Source organism: Mustela erminea, chromosome 10 (assembly GCF_009829155.1).
Source record: "Mustela erminea isolate mMusErm1 chromosome 10, mMusErm1.Pri, whole genome shotgun sequence".
NCBI classification, from domain to species: domain Eukaryota; kingdom Metazoa; phylum Chordata; class Mammalia; order Carnivora; family Mustelidae; genus Mustela; species Mustela erminea.
In genome coordinates this window covers 84,680,189-84,702,246 of record NC_045623.1, presented here as the reverse complement: position 1 = coordinate 84,702,246, position 22,058 = coordinate 84,680,189, and the positions used below count along the sequence as shown (strand labels likewise).

Genomic DNA, 22,058 nt, shown 5'->3' with positions numbered 1-22,058 from the left:
CACTCCCAAACTACTAGAACTCATATAGCAATTCAGCAACGTGGCAGGATACAAAATCAATGTACAGAAATCAGTGGCTTTCTTATACACTAACAATGAAAATACAGAAAGGGAAATTAGAGAATCGATTCCGATTCCATTTACTATAGCACCAAGAACCATAAGATACTTGGGAATAAACCTAACCAAAGAGGTAAAGGATCTGTATTCGAGGAACTACAGAACACTCGTGAAAGAAATTGAAGAAGACACAAAAATGTAAGACCATTCCATACTCTTGGATCGGAAGAATAAACATTGTTAAAATGTCTATACTGCCTAGAGCAATCTATACTTTTAATGCCATTCCGATCAAAATTCCACTGGTGTTTTTCAAAGAGCTGGAGCAAATAATCCAAAAATTTGTATGGAATCAGAAGAGACCCTGAATCGCTAAGGAAATGTTGAAAAACAAAAATAAAACAGGGGGCATCACGCTACCTGATTTCAAGCTTTACTACAAAGCTGTGATCACCAAGACAGCATGGTACTGGCATAAAAACAGACACATAGACCAGTGGAACAGAGTAGAGAGCCCAGATATGGGCCTCAGCTCTATGGGCAAATAATCTGTGACAAACGGGAAAAAATATGCAGTAGAAAAAAGACAGTCTCTTCAATAAATGGTGCTGGGAAAACTGGGCAGCTATATGTAGAAGAATGAAACGTGACCATTTTCTCACATCGTACACAAAGATAAACTCAAAATGGATAAAAGACCTCAACATGAGACAGGAATCCATCAGAATCCTAGAGGAGAACATAGGCAGTAATCTCTTTGATATCAGCCACAGCAACTTCTTTTCAAGATATGTCTCCAAAGGCAAAGGAAACAAAAGCCAAAATAAACTTTTGGGACTTCATCAAAATCAAAAGCTTCTGCACAGCAAAGGAAACAGTCAAGAAAACAAAGAGGCAATCCACGGAATGGGAGAAGATATTTGCAAATGACAGTACAGACAAAAGGTTGATACCCAGGATCTATAAAGAACTCCTCAAACTCAACACACACAAAACAGACAATCATATCAAAAAATGGGCAGAAGATATGAACAGGCACTTCTCCAATGAAGACATACAAATGGCTATCAGACACATGAGAAAATGTTCATCATCACTAGCCCTCAGGGAGATTCAAATTAAAACCACATTGAGAGGGGCGCCTGGGTGGCTCAGTGGGTTAAAGCCTCTGCCTTCGGCTCGGGTCATGATCTCAGGGTCCTGGGATCGAGCCCCACATCGGGCTCTCTGCTCAGCGGGGAGCCTGCTTCCCCCTCTCTCTGCCTGCCTCTCTGCCTACTTGTGATCTCTGTCTGTCAAATAAATACAATCTTTAAAAAAAAAAAAAAACCACATTGAGATATCACCTTACACCAGTTAGAATGGCCGAAATTAGCAAGGCAGAAAACAACATGTGTTGGAGGGGATGTGGAGAAAGGGGAACCCTCTTACACTGTTGGTGGGAATGCAAGTTGGTGCAGCCACTTTGGAGAACAGTGTGGAGATTCCTCAAGAAATGAAAAATAGAGCTTCCCTATGACCCTGCAATTGCACTACTGGGTATTTACCCCAAAGATACATATGTAGTGAAAAGAAGGGCCATCTGTACCCCAATGTTTATAACAGCAATGGCCACGGTCGCCAAACTGTGGAAAGAACCAAGATGCCCTTCAACGGACAAATGGTTAAGGAAGATGTGGTCCATATACACTATGGAGTATTATGCCTCCATCAGAAAGGATGAATACCCAACTTTTGTAGCACCATGGATGGGACTGGAAGAGATTATGCTGAGTGAAACAATTATTTTTTTTAAGGTAAGTCTACCTTTTTTTTTTGTTTGTTTTTAGAGAAAGAGAGAAGGAGATAGACTGTGCATTCACATGCGCATGCACACACACACACACACTCTCTCTCTCTCTCTCAAATCAACCAACCAACCAACCAACAACCAACCAATCAATCTTTATACCCAGGCAGAAGGTAGCAAAATAAAACTTGTGATGGCCTCACTATGTGTCTCTCTGGACTGCTCTGGTTTCATCTCCTAGAGGTGTAATACCTCAGAAACTCAGAAGCAGGATCCAGCTCCTGGACATCATATTCTTTCCTTCTCTTTTGCTGTCTTCCACTCAAGCTCAGCTGTCACCTTTGGCCTCCCACCCTGGAAAGGTTTGCCAGGGGGCACACTCACCCAGGCAGATGGGTGGTTTGCCTGTCCAGCTGCCGTCTGCTTTGCAGGTGCGGTGCTCGGAGCCACCCTTGAGGGAGAAACCCTCCTGGCAGGAATAGAGGAGTGTGTAGCCCATAGAGGGCAAGTCCAGGGCTCCGACGTTGGCATGGGATGGCGTCTCTGGCTGCTTGCAGTGGTGGGCTGGGTGAGAGAAAAGACAGTGTTGGACCTGGGAGATTAGGGTCTTTAGGAAGCCTTTTGATTATTCCTGTTCCTACATGGAACATCCCCTTCCTTTCCCCTCTAGGCCCCTTTCATGTCTCCCATCCCCTCCCCAAAACTAACCCCCAACCCCAGCCTTGAGGTCTAGACTTATGACCGGGATGGGGATGACATGGATCCTGGTTTAGTCATCCTTGGGGGGCCTGTAGCACTCTTCCTGGGGAAAGAGCAGTAATTATGGTCAAAAGCCTGAAATCCTTAATGAGGGGCAACCTTGTAGCAGTGAGTTTTTGCTGCCACTGGAAAGTTCTTTCTTTTTTGCTAAGGCATAGAAATTGCCTTCAAATATCAGAAAGGCTTTTGTGTGGAAATGTCTTCCATGAGTCCCCAAGGGATAAGGACTACAAAGAAAGCACTATCCGTCCCAGTCATGAGCTCCGTGTCATTCAGAGCATTTGAGCATCTGGGTGCCCAGCTGGGGGAGGTAATGTGTTGCTAAGAGGAACTGTCAAGGTGCAGGGGAAGTCTGCACTCACGGACACAGTCGGGCGGGGTTCCGCTCCACGTGAGGTTGGGGAGGCAGGTCCTGGTGGTGGAACCCTGAAGCAGGTAACCTTTCTGACAACGGAAGAGCACTGTGCTTCCAACCTGTGGGGAGGATGGAAGCTTCCTTCATCCCCTCCTAGTGAGTGATGCTTCATACCCTGCCACTTGACTACTTAGTTTCCCATCACCCAGCTCCTGCCCACACCCTTGCCTCCACCTGAAACTTCCTTCCACTTCTCTGCCTGGTTAAATATTATTTACCCTTTGAGGCAGCTGTTGTACCTCTTCCACTGGCCCTTACCCAAGCCCCGAGCCAGAGCAGTGCTCTTCTCAGATGGAGCATGCTCTGCTGTAGTGGACAGATGCCTGACTCAGAATCAGAAGACCCTGGTCTGACTTCTGGCTTTGATCTTTGCTCATGGAATGACAAGTTGCTGGGAACTCAATGCCCAAGTCTTCCTGTGCAGAATGAGGGACTACTGGCCCCACCATGCATACAGCACAGTGTCATGACAGTCAAATGCAGTGTTGGATTTGAAAGCCTTTTATAAAATGGGACGCACTGCCCAACACAGAATCATGACTTGTGTGTGTCTCTTCCATGAGTCTACACATTAAGGGAGACTTGTCTCCTCATAGAGAGCTTCCACAAAGATCCTGGCACTTGCTTAATGAGTATCTGTTGGGCAGATTCACCACCCTGCTACCATCTCTACCTCTGATCATTTGTCCCTTCCCCCAGCCCCGCGTCCACCAGCCCTCATTGTCCCATATGACACCCCTGCAACCACCAGCTCCATCTCTCCCTCTGCCCTCTGCATGGCGGCTTCCTAAGCGGCAACTCTGATGTCCCAGTTTCCCAGCTGGAAACACTCGCATGTCCCTTTTACCTATGGGAGCAAAATTCCAATGCCAAGTGAAACACTTGACTTCCACTCCCTTCCTCCAGGCCCTTCCACTTCTTCTGGAATGTCATCCTCTCATTCAGCAATGGCCCCTCTGTCCATCCAGGTGTGCCAACCAAAACCTTCAAGGAAGTCTTGATTCTTCCCTTTACTTCGACCCCTCACTCCAATCCATCAGCATGTTGTCTTGGTTCTGCCTCTGTCTGTTGGTTCTGCCTCCACAGTCCATCCTGACCCCTTCATTTCTCTTTGTGTCACTGTCACTACCTCGCCCTTCTCCCAGAGCCGCAGCAGCAATGCCCTACTTGTTCAGGTTCCTTTGTTCTAACCCATTATTCACTCTCTCTGCAGCATTCAAATGATGGATCACAGTCCCCTTCAAATGGTTTCCTGTGACATTTAGAATAAAATCCAAAATGTTTACCATGGCCTCAAGGGCCCTAGGTGACCTGACCTGTGGCTTTTTCTTTTATAAAAAATTATTACTTGCTATTTGATGCATGCAAAAGAATATATGGAATGTACATGGAAAGGAATTATTATAAGATATTGGACACATTAACATTAGCAACGCACTTGTTACTCTCTGCAACTTTCCCTGCCCCGTTGTTCCTCGCTCCTTGGCTCCCCATCAGCAGTAACCACTATCTTGAATTTTGTGTTTTTAATTTCCTTGCTTTGTTAGAAAATAATTCTATCACACACATGCACATATATCTCTAATCATAAGTCCTTCGTAGTTTTAATCTTTATAGAAATAGCATCATTCCACCTTATCTTCTGATACAATGTTTCTAAGATTCACCCACTTAGTGTAGATCTGTATTCATTGCAGGCATGTAGTCCTGCATTCCTTATCATCTGATCATCTGATCAATGTCATCTTATCATCTGATACAATGTTTCTAAGATTCATCCATGTAGTGTAGATCTGTATTCAATGCAGGAATGTAGTCCTGCATTCATTGTCACTGTGGTGACTTCACAGTTTTTCTCAGATCTCGGTAATATACGCAAGGGTTTCTCTGGGGTTAGTTTCCAGGAATGGAGCTTCTGGGTTGCAGACTGTGTGACTATTTAACTTTAACAGACGGTGCCCAGTTGTTTTCAAACCCTGCCTCGCTTCCCAGCTACATCTCCTCCTCTGCTCACACTGCTCTGGACTTGCTGGCTTGCCTGCTTTCTACTCTGCCAAGCTGCTAAGTGCTCCCCCACATTGGTGCCCCTTTGCACTGGCCACTCCCCCTGCCAGGGATGCCCACCCCACTCTGCACAGGGCTGGCTCTTCTCAATCTGGAGGCCACAGCTCAATTTGAAGCTCCTCCCTCACCACACTCCCTAAAACAGCAGCCCACCCTGTCACACCCCTTGCTTTTAGATGGGAAGGGCTTACTGCTCTCAGAAGTTATCCTGCTTTATTGTCCCAGCTAGAGACATTCTTAGAGTGGGCACCTAGCCTGTCTTGTTCCCACCGCATTCCTAGTACCTGGAAAGTTTATGGCAGTAAATATTTGTTACATTAACACAGATTGGCCGAATAAGTCATACTCCTTGGTTGGATCGCATCGTGCCATTTCTCCTGAGCACATTTCAGGCTCCAGCTAACTGTCCTGTCTTTTTTTTTTTTTTAAGATTTTATTTATTTTATTTGACAGATAGAGATCACAAGTAGGCAGAGAAGCAGGCAGAGAGAGAGGGAGGAGGAAGCAGGCTCCCCGCCGAGCAGAGAGCCCAACGTGGGGCTTGATCCCAGTACCCCGGGATCATGACCTGAGCCGAAGGCAGAAGCTTTAACCCACTGAGCCACCCAGGCACCCCTAATTGTCCTGTCCTGAACACACCTTTTGGGCTTCCTGTTCTCTGTTCCAAGCATCCCATCCCAGGCTGTCCAAATCCCTGCCTCCTCCTGAAGCTCTTTCTGAGATGTTCCCATGGAGCCTGCCTGCTGTGTGGCACTTGCTCCTTCCTATCACTCTGAGCCCTGTATCTGTAGGGAGTGTATTGGTGCCATGCAGACAGAAGGTTGTCTGTCTCACTCATTTCTGTCTTCCCACAACTGCCTGTGCCAACTGCAGGGGGCTGCTGGGAAGTGTTTGCATCACTATGTGAGAATCTCTTCTGCGTCTGTTTCTCGGATTGCTGTCAGTGCCTCTGTTTCTGCAGGCTGCTCCCACGTGGCATGGTTCAAAGACACTGAACACTTTCTGCCTCCAGCTTCCAAGGTCTTGTTTCCACCCATGCTGTTTCGGGGAAGATCCCTGAGCCCCTGAGGCTGACAATGATAGACAGGGACAGGGGGCAGGAAGGCCAGATCCTGGCTGACTTCATTACCTGGTATCCCTGGGAATTGTTCTGTATCCCGAACTGCGGCACACCGGGATCTGCACACATCGTCAGCGTTGGGTCTAGGTTGCAAAACAGGGAAACAGACCCCATGGTCAGTGAGGCTCTCATTGCGTCCACTCACTCTGAGACACAGGTGTAGGAGGGAAAAATGGAGCCACATCCTGCCTCCCACACCTGTTATGGCTCCTCCCAAGTCATACCCTTGCACCATCTATGTGATTCCTGGAAGCACACTCACTCTGGGTATTTTCAACTTCATTTTAAGAAGTTTTAAGAAGCTCGGGAGGATGCCCACCAGCTTGCCCACTCTTTCCCAGACCATCTCTCACCTATGCAGCTGGGCTGGGTGCCACTCCATGTCCCATCTGACTGGCAAAACCTCCGTGGAGAGCCCACCAGCACCAGAGGGGGCTGGCAGGAGAAGGAGACGGACGACCTGTAGGAGAAGCCTCGGTCCTCTCTCCTGCCATGGGCTGGGACGCCAGGATCTCCACAGAACACAGCTGGGAAGACGAAGGGAGAAAGGCAGGTCTGAGATGCTTTCTAGAGCCCTGTCTGTCACCCTAGGCTGGCTCTCCTCCAAGTGCCAGTTGGACTCTGCCAACAGGGGCAGCCTCGAGTCAATAGTCACCGTTCCCTCACACACTTGCTGTTCTGTGCATCCTCTCCTTCCCATATTCAAGATGCTTGTTAATAATCACCCAAGAAATGAAGCAACATTATAGGAAGTTAAATTGAGAGAAAGTCAACTACAACTCATTTCCCAAAACTTTTTCCCATTTTCATGCTCATTCCCTTCTAGTCTTCGCTGAGTCATATGTAAACTTGTATGTGGCTGTGAACCCCACTTCCCAGTGGTGTGAACCTTGCTTTGTTCACTTACTAGCCTGTAAACAGTTTCCGCATTTATGACACCATTATCACTTATTGGCTACATCATTTTGCCATGAGAGGTTGTGCCGTAATTGCTGTTCATCGTAGCCGTTATATTAGGCATTTTCTATTACTATACCATTAGATGTGGCTCTTCTTTCCCTGCTAATGTTTTCTTGTGGGGATCCTCTAGAAGTGGACTTAGTATGTTTGAGTGAGTTTGCAGCTCCTGGTGTATAAGCCGAATGTCTTTCCAAAGGGTTTGCATTTACACTGCTGTGGGTATGCACGTGCCCATTTCACTGAGATCTGCAGAGAGATTGCCTAAAGAATGATCACGTGACAGCAAACAGAATAAACACAAACCCCTCTTCTGTCCCTTCTGCTCAGCGTCTTATTTGCACATATGGTTTACTAAAAATGCTTACTTCCTTAGGACACTGCAGAGACAGGCCTGTGTTCTAAAGGGGGTTGACAGCAAATGTGATTTTGATGCCTTGAAAATAAGCATCTATAAATAAATAAAGGGATTCTATCTGTGTTTTTATTCTTATAAACAATATACTTTTCTACAGCTCTCAAGACCAGAGATGCCACATAACAAAGAGCCAGTGGTGTTTGGTGTGGCGGGAGCAGGCCATGGGACAACCAGTACGCTTGGGTTGTGCCAGTTGGAAAGCACAGGGAGTTTGCACTTCTTTCCCATAAACACTCCTGCAGCAGTTCTCGTAGTTGCCATGAGGAATGGCCAGATGTGTCCCCCGCACTCTGTGAATGTGCTCTACTTAAAAGAAAGGGCCTCGTGCCGATTATATGTGGCTTTGGGGTTCCATTGACTGAAGCACTCTAAAATGCAAAATTAAATTTTATGTCTATCTTTTTTCCTGTTTTAAAAGTTCTCGTGGTGATAATACAGGCTGTAAATTTGAGTAGGAATTTTAGAGAAAATTGTCTGGAGAAATGATTGTTTTCACACTAGACTTTGTCACTAACATACTAGGTCAGGCCCTTTTCCTAAGTCTCATCTTCCCCACTAGCCACCTGAGAAGGGGCTTCTGCCTGCCTCTCAGGATATCTTGTTGTGAAAATCAGATGTGACCATGTGTGCAAACATCCCCTGAGGAGGCAGCACAAAGCCTATGAAATGTAAAATATTATCTCTGTGAATGGACTGACATGCTGTGACCTCTCAGCGGAGGAGTTCACATGTGGGTAATCAGAGCAAACCTAACGGCACAATGTAACTCCTCTTCCTCATCCCCATTTTGCCTTGAATTAAATTCACTTTCTTCTTTATTAATTTTCAAACAGCATTTAACAAACCTCTTCAGGTCCTGATTTTCTGCTGCTTCTGGCACCAAATAAGTCTATAGATATGAGCCCTGTCTCTTGAGATCTTAGAATCTAAGCTGGTTAAACCAGGAGGGTCTAAAAGGTGAAAGATACAGATAAATAACATGGCTTGAGCATCAATAAAATTTGTTGAAAGCACACAAGTGCATTAGGGACTCAGGGGAAGAAGTAGAAGTTGTGCATTTGGAAATGGTGGGATCCAGGGAAGAAGTCAACTTGAAGCTGCTTTACTTAAGACAGGGGAGCTGTCCAGCCAAATGGGAGGTGGCATGGAAAGAGCTGAGTGGGTCTGGGGAAGCACGTAGGAAGTGGTGAGGCTGAAAATGAACTTGATCCTGATGTGTTACAGTATGGGGACAAAATCCCTGCCCACGTTTAGGGAGTTACATAAGACAAAAAAGTGGTGTTATGAGGGATATGTTTGCAGCAATACAGCAAGAAAGTGACTAGGTCCAAAAGCAGATCTATGGAGGAAGAGATGCAGTCTGGAGGAGGGAAGTGAGAGTACCAAGCACTGCAGAAGGCCCAGTTGCAAAGTTGGGAAACAGTGATAAGAATTTGAAAGGTTACTGCACATCTCAATGGTCAGCCGCTTGACCACAGAAAATATGTGTGGAGCACAGCAAGTTAGAAATAAATATATTGTTGGAGAGGATGTGGAGAAAGGGGAACCCTCTTACACTGTTGGTGGGAATGCAAGTTGGTGCAACCACTTTGAAGAACAGTGTCGAGATTCCTTAAGAAATTAAAAATAGAGCTACCCTATGACCCTGTAATTGCACTACTGGGTATTTACCCTAAAGATACAGATGTAGTGAAAAGAAGGGCCATATGCACCCCAATGTTCATAGCAGCAATGGCCATAGTCACCAAACTGTGGAAAGAGCTAAGATGCCTTTCAACAGACAAATGGTTAAAGAAGATGTGGTCCATATATACAATGGAGTATTATTATGCCTCCATCAGAAAGAGTGATTACCCAACTTTTGTATCAACATGGATGGGACTGGAGGAGATTATGCTGAGTGAAATAAGTCAAGCAGAGAAAGTCAATTATCATATGGTTTCACTTACTTGTGGAGCATAAGGAATAACATGGAGGACTTTAGGAGAAGGAAAGAAAAGTGAATTGGGGGAAATCGGAGGGGGAGATGAACCATGAGAGACTGTGGACTCTGAGAAACAAACTGCGGGTTTTAGAGGTGAGAGGGGTGGGGAGTTAGGTGAGCCTGGTGGTGGGTATTAGGAGGCCACGTATTGCATGGAGCACTGGGTGTGGTGCATAAACAATGAATCTTGGAACACTGAAAAAATAAAATAAAATTTTTTAAAAAAGAAATAAATATATTTTACTTCTTTATAGCACACTACAAGAACACTGACTAGCAGAGTTACAGTTCCCCAAGACGTCACTTCAAGCATGAAGAACAACCTTCATGCTATAATGTGAATGTGTGTGTGTACACAGAGTCAAGAGGTTCATAATCATATACAAAATAAAATGGAAGCAGGCTAGTATCTAATATCTTGAAAGAACTTATCAGATCAACACCCAAAACCCAAAAAATCCCACCAAGAAATGGGCGGAAGACATGCACAAACATTTCTCCAAAGAACAGACATGTGAAAAAATGCTCAACATCACTCGACATCAGGGAAATACAAGTCAAAAGCACAGTGAGAAACTACCTCACACCGGCCAGAATGCCTAAAATTAACATGGGGAAACAACAGATGTTGGCGAGGATGCGGAGAAAGGGGAACTCTGTTGGTGGGAATGCAAGCTGGTGCAGCCACTCTGGAAAACAGTATGAAGGTTTTCCTCCAAAAATTAAAAGTAGAGCTACCCTACAGCCAGCCCTGCAATTGCACTACTAGGTATTTATCCAAAGGATACAAACACAGTGATTTGAAGGGACACTTGCACCTCAGTGTTTATGGCAGCAATGTCCACAATAGCCAAACTATGGAAAGAGCCCTGGTGTCCATCAACAGATGAATGGATAAAGAAGATGTAGTATATATATACACACAATGGAATATTACTCAAGTACCCCCTCCCCCCAAAAAATCTTGCCACTTGCAATGATATGGATGGAACTAGAGGGTACTTGCTAAGAGAAATAAGTTAGTTGGAGAAAGACAAATACTATATGATTTCACTCATATGTGGAATTTATGAATTGAAACAGATGAACATAGGGGAAGGGAAGGAAAAATAAAATAAGATGAAAAGAGGGAGGCAAACCAAAAGAGACTCTTAATCACAGGAAACAAACTGGGGGTTGCTAGAGGGGAGGGAGATGGGAGAATGGGGTAACTGGGTGATGGACATTAAGGAGGGCATGTGATGTAATGAACACTGATATAATGAACATCAGAAGGCTGATGAATCACTAAATTCTATGAAACTAGTAAAGAAGTATGAAAAAAAAAAGATGCATTCTAGAAAAAAAAAAAAAAAAGAAAACAGGACCAGCAGCCTATGCTAATAGAAGCCTCTGTGAGAGCTGGGGAGTCTAGACTAACCAATCAGAAGTTAGTTAAAGACTGACTTGATAAGAAGTTACCAAATCTAGGAAGAGGCAGCTCAATGAATAAGAAGTACAAATAGATGACAAAGAAAAAGGAGCTCCATCTTGCTGATAAGAAACGTGATACCACCAGGGAAATACAAATCAAAACCACAATGAGATACCACTTCACACCAGTCAGAATGGCTAAAATTAACAAGTCAGGAAACGACAGATGTTGGAGAGAATGCGGAGAAAGGGGAACCCTCCTACACTGCTGGTGGGAACGCAAGCTGGTGCGGTCACTCTGGAAAACAGCATGGAGTTTCCTCCAAAAGTTGAAAATAGAGCTACCCTATGATTCAGCAATCGCACTGCTGGATATTTACCCTAAAGATGCAAATGTAGTGATCCAAAGGGGCACGTGCACCTGAAGGTTTATAGCACCAATGTCCACAATAGCCAAATTATGAAAAGAACCTAGATGTCCATCAACAGATGAACGGATAAAGAAGATGTGGTATATATACATGATGGAATACTATGCAGCCATCAAAAGAAATGAAATCTTGCCATTTGCAACGACATGGATGGAACTAGAGGATATTATGCTGAGCGAAATAAGTCAATCAGAGAAAGTCAATGATCATATGACCTCCCTGATATGAGGAATTTGAGAGGCAGAGTGGGGGATATAGGGGGTAGGGAAGGAAAAAAAAATGAAACAAGATGGGATCGGGAGGAAGACAAACCATAAGGGATTCTTAATCTCACAAAACAAACTGAGGGGTGCTGGGGAGAGGTGGGGTGTGGAGAGGGTTGTGGGGTTATGGACATTTGGGAGGGTATGTGAAATGGTGAGTGCTGTGAAGTGTGTAAGCCTGACAATTCACAAACCTGTACCCCTGGGGCAAATAATACATTATATGTTAATAAAAATAATTAATAAAAAAAGAAACATGATGCTAATGAAAACAATGAGATACCTTTTTAAACTTCTTGGGCTGGTAATTATTAAAAAATATTGTCAAAATTCATTGTTAATGAGGCTGTGAGTCAAGGAATATTTTCAGAAACTGCTGGTGGGAGAGTGAGTTGGGACTCTTTCTAGAAGACAGTCTGGCAACATGTGTCAAGACGTATTGAATGCATGCCTGCTGGCTCAGCATTTTCTCTCTCCTAGGACTTTACCACAAGAGTAAAGAAAGGTTATCCTCAAGAACATTGGTGGCAGAACTGCTTCTCATGTGATTAAACTGGAGAGACCTAAATTTATCACCAGTAGGAGAAGATTAAACCAGTTGTGGATTAAAAAAGGTGGTGATGGCCTATCAATGAAGGCAAGTCACAAACTAGCTTGCACAGCATGATTTAATACCATTTGCAGAAAACTGTACTGCAGTCTGTCCAAAGCACTGTGGTTGGGGTGGAAGCACAGTCAAGAACTCAGACAGACCTGGTTCTCTTCGGGCAGCCAGAGTTCACAGGACTGTTATGTTCTTCTTTGTATTTTCAGATACATTTACATTTTTTTTTATGATGACCATACTTCATTGTTCAGAGGCAATTTAGCTTTTTCTCAAGAAGAAAAGCAGGGTTTCTGAGTCCAGACTCAACTCTGAGACTTGCTACCTTCCTAATGTTTCTCTGGAGGTGTACAAAGGGCCTGAGGGGCTGACCAGGCACCCAGTGTTGCCTTTCCTGTGTCCACATTTGAACTACTGCTCCCAGTTCCTGCTGAAATTTCCCAAACTGAAGCAAATTTTCAGAAGTACCAATACAATGTCATGAGTATGTTGATAGTTTTCTACAGGATTAGATAAATGCCTAGTAGAAAAAAAATTAGGTCTTCTACTTGTCCAAAGCATGGACACTGAGAGAATCTTCCAGAGTCCAATTATGTGGTGTGACAGGAATAAGTGAGGAAGTGAGCTCTGGGGTAGACTCAGGCTCTTGGGGTCATGATTAGGCCAGGTGGATAAGAAATAAACTTTTTCATCAAAAAATCATGCATGCTCCAGGAACCTTTTCTCTGCAGGCTATTTTTCATAAAGACAGGCACATTTCCAGCATGAGTGCCTTCCAGATCTTTGGGAACTATCCTATCCAGTAAACAACCTTTCATGTTAAGAAACACCTCCCTTTTCTCTGGCTTAATTTCCTTTCATTGTGACTCCACATGGTGTCCAGGGCTCAGTGGGATATTCTCATTGTTTTCTTTTAAACTCCCTATAAGAGGGTCTTTGGCAAAGCCGCTCCCTGATTTTGGTGGGGGGATAGTTATTACCTACTCTAGGCCTACCAATAGCAGAGCTCTGAGGAGGGAAGGGAAAGGAGCCAGCAGATAAGATGCACAAAGGCCCTGTTCATAAGCAAACTTACGGAAACACTGAGGCAACTCTCCAGTCCAGGATCCATTCCCTTCACAGGTGAGCACCGCAGGCAGGGACAGCTGGTACCCCTCCAGGCAGGCATATGTCACGCTTGAGCCCCACATGAAGTCAGATCCCACCACTTTCCCATTGGGGATGAGCTGAGGTGGCTTGCATATGATTGCTGGGGGGAGGGGGAAACCAAAGCACGCTGAGTTCCAGTGCTATCCTAGGGCAGGCCCTAGGCCCAACTCCCCAGCACCAATGTCACTGGCTACCTTGTACCTACTGAGAGTCTAGGCTAAGCAGGGAGAATCAGGAATGCTCCCTCTTAGTTTGGAAGCCAGGGGTTCTTTTGTATTTTACAATGCCTTCCAGTGTGACAACCCACTCCTTTGTCTGCATAGTCCTTCCTTTGATGTTCAGAGCCCAGGACTTACCTTGGTACCTCTGTTTCCCTCCTTGCAGATGTTCAGGGATTAGTCCTCACCTTACACCTCACACCCCCCATGAGAAGATGGTACTAGGGCTCTGCCTCCTCTGTTCCCACCCTGCTACATGTTCAAGGCCCATGTCTCACTTTTGTATCTTCTTTGGCCCTGTGTCCACATGAGCAGCCCTCAGACACACCTTTGCAGACTGGCTTGGTACCATTCCATGTCCGGTCCTTGGTGCAGCTCAGCACAGACACCCTATGTGACTCCATCATGTAGCCAGGGACGCACTGAAACGTCACGGTTTTGTTGTACCTGAAGTCATTGCCCAGCCGGAGGCCATTGGCTGGAATCCCAGGGTCACCACAGTTTATGACTAGGAGAAGGGAGATAAAGCATGGTTTACTCTAGGTACAGACCTCATTCCTCCCCAGTATTCCAATGCCATCCCTAGTATTCCCTGCACACGTCCAGGAGGGAAGAATCAGATCAGAGATGCCCTGACTTCCCAGGTTCCTGGCTGGGCACTGCCCTTTCTAAAGTCCCTCTGGCCACGTCTCTCCGCGAAGGCCCTCCCACATCCGTACTGTCCTCGCCCCCACCATCCTTCAGCACCCCAGCAACTTGGGCTATGAGGACCATCCTTATTCAAAGCACACTCCTCTCAGAGGAAGTACCTAGAGAGCCTAGTTCCCAAATGAGGCTGGGGCTCAGAGAGGAGGTTTTCAGATTGAAGAGCCTGTGTTATTGGACCTCGGCAGACAATTTGTCCACTGAGGGGCGCATGCTATTACCTGTTGTTCTGCCTAGGAGGCCTCTGTAGGGCCAGCAGCTTAGAAGCAGGGTCTTATAACCTTGCAATGGTCATATCTTTGCTATGGTATTGAGTGAGCTCTGGCCTCGAAACAGAAGTGAACTTGACATGGGATTTAGGGAGAGACCTGAAATCATAGGCTAGGGCTTAGAAAGGGCTGGTGTTCTCAGATACCTTTATCTTACTACTTCTCTCTGTCTGGGACCCACAGTGACTTACTTCCCAAGGAAAAAGTTCTGGGGCTGCCCCAGAGAAGAGCAGGGAATGGGACCTATGGGGCTATATGAGTCTTGAGAGCGAGGCGGGGGGATTGGTGGGGGATGGGTCCAAGGCTGAGAGAAACCCACGAAGATGGTGGAAGGCAATAGCCATAGGAGTTTGCCACAGAAGAGAACAAGGAAGCCTAAGGAACTATTGAGAGCCTGAGGAATAGCAGATACATACACCCTTCCCCTCCCTGAGCCTCAGTCATCTCATATGTCAAGTGGGCTGTGGTGGGAACCAAATGACATGACGCAAATCAAATCAGACACTTAGCTCAGTGGTGGTTACACAGTATGTGCTCAGTAAATAGACCCTGTCATTTGGGAGTGAGACCCCACACTGTGGCCAGCCTTCCCAGTCTCCCACAGACAGCCTTCATTGGCATGGAGGAGCCCAATCGCCTTGGCCACCACTTGCCATGGAGCCCAGAGGGCCTGGGCTCTCACCTATGCACTCCGGGTCACTGCCTGTCCAGGTGCCATTGACCGAGCAGTGTCGGCTGAGCAGGCCCGTGGCGTAGTAGCCTTCCCGGCACTCGTAGACGATGGAGCTGGAGAAGCCCAGGCCGTCACTGAACAGGACGCGGGCATTGCTTGGAGTCCCGGGGTTCCCACAAGAGATCACTAGGAAGCCAGAGAAGTGCATTATTCACCAGAACCAGGGTGGGCGTCAGCCGGGGGGCTGAGAGCGGCCCAGACAGCATACGGCAGGCTACATCAGGACCCTGTGGATTGAAATGCCTCTCAGGCTGCTTTTGTGTCTGATCATCTCGCCCCCGTAGGGGAAGGAGAGATCTGAATTCTTCTTCTTCTTTTTTTTTTTTTGTTAATTTTCTGAGAAGTGAAAACTTTACCTGTTTTATTATCCCACCTAAAATTTTAGACAATTCTTTAATATCGCCAAATAGCCAACCGTGCCTAACTGACCGCAATTGTAATCTCTCCCGCCTTTTTTTTATGGTTGATTTGTTTGAATCATGATCCAATATGACTTTGAAAAGGCATGCCTCCCAGCCTCTTTGAATTCCGAGATCCCTGTTCCCTCTCCCAGAATTTATCTGTAAATTCTCCAGTGCAATTTCCCATTTCCCAGATGTTGCTAAGTGCACCAGTGAGGTGCTCTTCCCCATGTTGCTCTGTCCCCTGTAGTTCCTTTGAGTCAAGTTCAGTTCTTAGCAAGGGTGTTTCATAGGCGGTCCTGTCTTTCCTACTGCACCTCATCAGGAGGCACAGGATGTCTGGCTGTTTCTTTGCTCGTGATGTTGAGGCTGATCGAATGGATTCAGGTAAGCCTGCCTCTCCTGGTGTTTCAGAGTCCCCTTTTGTGGTTCACTCCATGGTTTAAGCAGCACTGATTGTTGACTAGATTTGTTATTTCATTAGGGGACAGAAAATGGTGATATCTAATTTGATAATTCTTTCTGCATTAGCTAGAGTTTTTTTTTTAATATTTGAATTTCAGATCATCTTTTTTAAAGATTTTATTTTATTTTTTTGCTAGAGTTCTTTAATAAATAAATAGAGTTCTTTAATAAAGAACTTAATTTGTTTTTCCTGAAATACAATTCATAAAGGAAGGCTGGATGTGTTTGGTTTTCTTTCTTATCCGATGTCAGAATAATGATTTGGTTTCCTAGGGAGCTCCAAAGTGGTCATCTTTGATGTGGATTTAAACTTATTTTATTATGTTGCCATCCATTGCCACTATTCTTCTTTTTTAAAAAAGTTATTTAAATCCAATTAGCCAAGGTATAGCCACAATTATTCTTTTTTTTCTTTTTGCCACAATTATTCTTATTCATGCTTAAATTATCCCATCTTTGGGTAAGGGGAGCCTCTCCATGCTGGCTTCCGTGTTCCTCTGACACAATCCCATTTGTCTATGCTAGATTCCTTGCTGGAGGGACAAGATGTTCCATGTTCATCTTGTATATTCTGCCCCAGTCCTGGAATCAGTCATTTCTCTAAAAAGTTCTGGTTTCTTTTAATGGAGAATGGATTTAAAAAATGTAATCTGAAAATTAAGGGTACTCATTGCTACTGAGCTGGTCATTGATACAGACTTCTAGAATGGGTAGAGCTGGGAAAAAAACTTTTTAAGTTGAAAATCCATTATGAGTTTATGCTGATGTTACCAATCCAAATTTAGGATTATGAGTCTTCTTAACTTCTTTATTTTTATATCTCTTTAATGCTGAAAATCTTGGTTCTTAATGGCAGATAATTTTAATTTGTTTTCAAAAAGTTTCAGGATAGTAATGTCAATATTATTACTAATAATATGATTGCTGAAAAACAACTGAAGATTTTATTGTCATTCTCTTTGTCCTCAGGGCACATATGCCATGGTCAAATTCCACTTTTTTCAAGTCATTTGAAATAATTCTCTGGATTGTTAAGTGACTAGTTTGATAAGCAGTTAAGTTCATTTGTTTTCATTTTGATTTTGCTATTTAGAGATTGCTTGTTTCTAATCTTTGATTTAATTTTACTTTGCTTAGTGTATACAACATTTATGTTATGTGGTCCCAAAGTCAAATCTACAAATGATTCCTATATAATGAGCACAACAGGTAGTCTTTAACACCCAGAGATTCAACAATATTTGTGCTGCCTAGGTGCTGGAAACATAATTAGGGAGTCATGTCCCCTGCCCTTCAGGAGCCCAGTCCATCTTAAGGACCTACTTATAAACAGTAGAATTAAAATATGATGTAGTAATTGTTATACATGAAGGGAAAAAAAACACACTAAGAAGGGAGGAGCTTATTGGGGCTGAAGGTAGGAATCTGAGTAGTCCCTTAAAAGGTAAGTGGGAACTCACCAAGGAAAGTCATGAAGAATTGTGTCCATATCATACACACACTCATCTAACAAACATTCACTTCCAGGTCCATACTCTAAGCCACCCACTTTCTGTTCCCGAACACTCCTGGCATGGTGACTGACTCCATGCTGGGATACCTACTATAGTATTTGGCACGAAAGGGGACCCGAGTCACAGTGGATATTTGAGAATGCACTAAATTCTCCCCTTGCCAACATACTCTCCCACTACCATAGACCTCTTAACTATGCCTAAAAATCCTATGGAAACAGGGGTGCCTGGGGGGCTCAGTTAAGCATCTGACTCTTGATCTCAGCTCAAGTATAGATCTCAGGGTCCTGAGTTCAGGCTCCTGCTGGGTGTGGAGCCTACTTGAAAAAAAGTCCCGTGGAAACTAACTTTGCCAAAGCACTGTCCACAAGGCAGGACTTCAGGCAGACAAGTGGGAGAGGGCACTGGCTCCATCTGTAGCCTTTCCTGGGCAGGTGTCCCCTGATCAGGGGCCAGAACATCTCCCTGCACTCTATAGGACTTACACTGCAACCTTAATTTCAAGGTCCATTCCCTCACCACTGCCCCTTATCTCTTCAGCTCATACCCTCTGGGATTCATTCTCTGGGGATATTTTGGTTCCAGTGGCACTAATAATCTATGGCTCCCACCACTTTTCATTGTCTTTTACTCCACTCATAAACCTGCTCCCTACTTACCCAGCATAAATCCATTGTAATCCCTCTCCCTTGCATATAACCTCTCCTCACTTGCTACTTACTGCCAACGTCTTAGCTGCCTGATAAAACCCCCAACTGTACACCCACAGCTTCACCTACCCTATGTCTGCACCTCTGGAGCAAAATGCGGCTTGAACAAAAACACAGGCCAGTGCTGACTGCTCTCACTTAGGGGAGCCCTTGGTGCTGTCTGGCAATGATACGGTTCCCTATTCGACTCCCAGGCCCCCCTTGCTAGGTGACTGTTTCATATGGTTTCCTTCCTGTTCCAGCACGTTCTCACACACCCTTATCTCAGCGGCTACACAGATTCCTCATTAGGAGAGTGCTATGCAGGCTGTATTTTAGAGAGAGACAGAGAGATCCTGGGAGCAGGTACAAAAAGTTGGACTCTGGGGAAAGAGGTTTTAAAATAAAGTTATTTTCAGAAATTCAAGATTGTGTGGAGAAATCTAATTTCTCCCCCTGGAGCTACCTCAGGAAACATCAGTAGGGAATTCTATTACCTTTAAAGGGTCTTTTAAAAATGAGATTTGTATTTCTTTTGGCACCTTGGATATCTGTGTAACAGTCTCTTCCCTTAAACTAAACTCCAAGAGGGTGAGGTGTGTCCGTCTCGGCACTGCTGTGTCCCCAGCACCTAATACAGTATTTGGCATATGGTTGTTGGAGCTGTATGGGAAATAAATGAATAAATGGGGCTAAACTTTGTTGCTTCTGGTTTCTTCCCCTCTTAGGTGAGGGTGGGGATTATGTTTATTTTTGGATTACTAGTGAGCATGACTGAGAACTCTCTGTTGACTACTATCCTCCAGGCCAAGGGTTCCAACAGGGCCGTGGATTTTGTCTGCGAGTGTGGGTCAGGTGCTCAGGAGCAGGCAACTTGGGGGAAGAGCAGCTGGGGTGGGCAAAAGGGAAAAGCAGAATGGTCACATACATTACCTCCACACTCAGGCTGTGTGCCGCTCCATGAGCCATTGGCTTGACAAGTCCGCTCAGACGATCCCCGGAGCATGTGGCCAGCTTCACAGCTGAAACGCATCAGACTGCCTGGGGCAAAGCTATCCCCCAAACGGATGCCGTGGGCTGGGATCCCTGGGTCACCACAGGTTCCCGTGCTGGTTCCTATGGATCAGAATCAAACAAACCCTCTTGTTTTAGCATGGAAGAGCTGGCAGTGGGGAACTGAGAAAGATACTGGGCCAGTGCTAAGGGGAGGCATTGGGCCTCAGGAATAAGGGGGGTGAAAACTGACTGACTGTCTTGCCCCAGTTAGTTGGACCTTACTTCCTGCCTTACTTCATGACTTACTACTCAGAGGTCAGAGAATACCAAGGTCTGAGCTCATGGGTGAGTCCCCAGGGACCACATAGCAAAGGAAGAAAGCAGAGGGGAGGTTTTGTGATGGAGATTGGCCTTTGCTCTCTGGCCAGTGACAGTGTGGAATGTCACTGGTCCAAGCTGGCCACATCACTTCCTTCTTCCTTTTACCTCTTCTCCTTAATATCTGTGATTCTGCACCCTCTCTGTCCCCAGTTCCAGCATCTTAGCTTACCTGCCCAGCTATTGTGAGAGACTTCTTATGTCCCCACCTCCTAAACTCTCCCTGTAACCCATTTTCCACTTTATCCTCAAACCTTGACAATGAACAATCACCAACCATCTGATCTTAATTCCTACTGAAACATCTCCACATGGGTTAAAGTCTAAACTCCTTAGTGTAGTTTTGTCTTCCCAACAGCTTGGCTTGAATCTGGGTCCTGGGGCATTCATTGAGGATTCCCTATTCACCAACTATGTAACACAGGTGAATTCTAGATGAAATGTTCTGGACTCTCACATTCCATTCTTTCTTTGCCCCTTGCCTCCTGCTACATTTCTGTATTCATCTGGGTCCTGGTATTGTACAGACCCACCCAAGAGGTGGAGGAGGGTAAAGAACAGGAGACAAAGCCACCAGGTTGAGGCTTGTGGGAACCACCACCCCTCACTATACAGAGTTGTATAGGAGCCATCATAAGATCAGACTAGGCCATGGGAAGCATGAAGAAGGAAGAGGAAAATGAAGGAAAAAATGGCAACTTCATGAGAAGACAGAGTGCCATCTGATGTGGCATGTATCACCTCAGGAACCAACATGTATGGGCATCAAATGGTAATGTCTGAGTAAGCACGTTTAGTTTGTTGGAGTAAATAAATGTTTAAGTCATTTATACCCCACCATCTACCATTTATGTCTCTTCTTCTCGATCGTGGAATTATTTCCTTTTCTCATTCAGTTTCAGACAGCAAGAATACTCTATGATCCCATGTTGCTCTCTACCAAGGAAGGAGGATTCATTCAACCTTCAGCTCAAACATTTGGGAAGAGAAGGCCCATCACATGTGGCTAGATTTTCTTCTCTCTTGGAGTTTTCCAGAGTGCCGCTAATGCAACAGGCTGCACAGAGTCCTCCTGAAGGCAGCTCTGATGATGAGAACACAAACTCCCACAATGGCTAGGTGACCTCAGCTGGAGCTGGACTCCTGAACAACAGGCCTGAGGGTGGAGGTCTCTAGTTCTGGGAGCTTATTCTGACAGAATAGTCCTCACCATGATGTTTGGGCTTTTTTGGTGATATAAGGGGGTCTGAGACAGAATATTGTACCATAGGGGCACATGGTAACTGTTGATCCTCTACTGAGGTATATCAGCAAACAGTGACATTGCAGAGGTGGACAATGAACAACCTGAAGCATGTCTCAAATGCTAGAAATTTCTATATGTTCTGATAGCCCACACACTTATATCCTGTTATGCATCATCAATGCACAGGCCATACAGAATGAGGCTCAGAAATGTGACCTTGGATTTCTGACTGCATATTTCTTAGGACTGGTGGGAGCTAGTGCTGCAAAAGATGATATCTGTAAGTTTCAGGAAGGGAGGATTTATATTCTACTCACAAGTGCACATCTAGTGTTACTTCCTAATCTTTTATTCTTCACACCTCTCAGTTTCTTATCTAAAGCATTTAAGATTCATTCATTTCTCAGCCTTAGCATTAATATAATCCCTTCTAATCCTGTGCTTAGAGGTCACCAGGAAAACTCTGCCCATGATTCTGGTCTCCAAAGTGTTTTTCATTCTTGATGGATACATGGGAGAAGTGACTGCAAACTATTCTTCAGAATACTCATCATCAGCTATAAAACAGCTGAATGCAACATATGCCATAATGGGTGGGGTCCATGCCTTCTGAAGAGTCCTTTCTTGCTTTTTACTTTTTCATGTTCCCAGAGAGTCAGCTTGTTTCTAGTCTCCCTTGATCTTTGATGTGACTAAGGGAGTGTCCCTTTTTGCACATGCAGAACTGGTATTTAGGAAGTCACAAAATTAGGAAAGCTCAAGGTTATAAGGGTTTTGGAGATTTTCTAGCTTAGTTCTCTATCCCAGAATTGTTTCTGGGGCAGGTCATTTTTCAAGTAGGTCATTTTTCAGCATCTGTTAACACAACTCCAGAGAAGGGAAATTACATTGAGAAAAGATTTTGGATTCCATAACTTGGACCAGCAGAATGGCTGTGTGGTTGGGTTATATACGTTAATAAGAATGAGAGGTTCAAGGCTTTCTATCTGCCTTCTTTATCCTGTACTTCCATTTCCCA

The 22,058-nt window shown here is 44.9% G+C and overlaps 1 protein-coding gene across 6 annotated transcripts in view; it reads right to left on the bottom strand.

The window, feature by feature from the left end:
* CSMD2 (CUB and Sushi multiple domains 2) overlaps positions 1–22,058 on the bottom strand; it is a 601,873-nt gene that overhangs the window by 19,825 nt on the left and 559,990 nt on the right. For 4 of the 6 annotated variants that reach the window (XM_032302440.1, XM_032302436.1, XM_032302437.1 and 1 more), the window contains exons 57-64: positions 19,354–19,536; positions 15,301–15,477; positions 13,973–14,152; positions 13,353–13,526; positions 6,561–6,734; positions 6,217–6,290; positions 2,971–3,082; positions 2,234–2,413 (exon numbers count right to left, since the gene is read on the bottom strand). In XM_032302440.1, the coding sequence (XP_032158331.1) occupies positions 2,234–2,413; positions 2,971–3,082; positions 6,217–6,290; positions 6,561–6,734; positions 13,353–13,526; positions 13,973–14,152; positions 15,301–15,477; positions 19,354–19,536 (1,254 nt within the window). Of the gene's footprint in view, positions 1–2,233; positions 2,414–2,970; positions 3,083–6,216; positions 6,291–6,560; positions 6,735–13,352; positions 13,527–13,972; positions 14,153–15,300; positions 15,478–19,348; positions 19,537–22,058 lie in introns of those variants that run through there. The other 2 variants (XM_032302439.1, XM_032302441.1) reach the window with 2 other exon arrangements.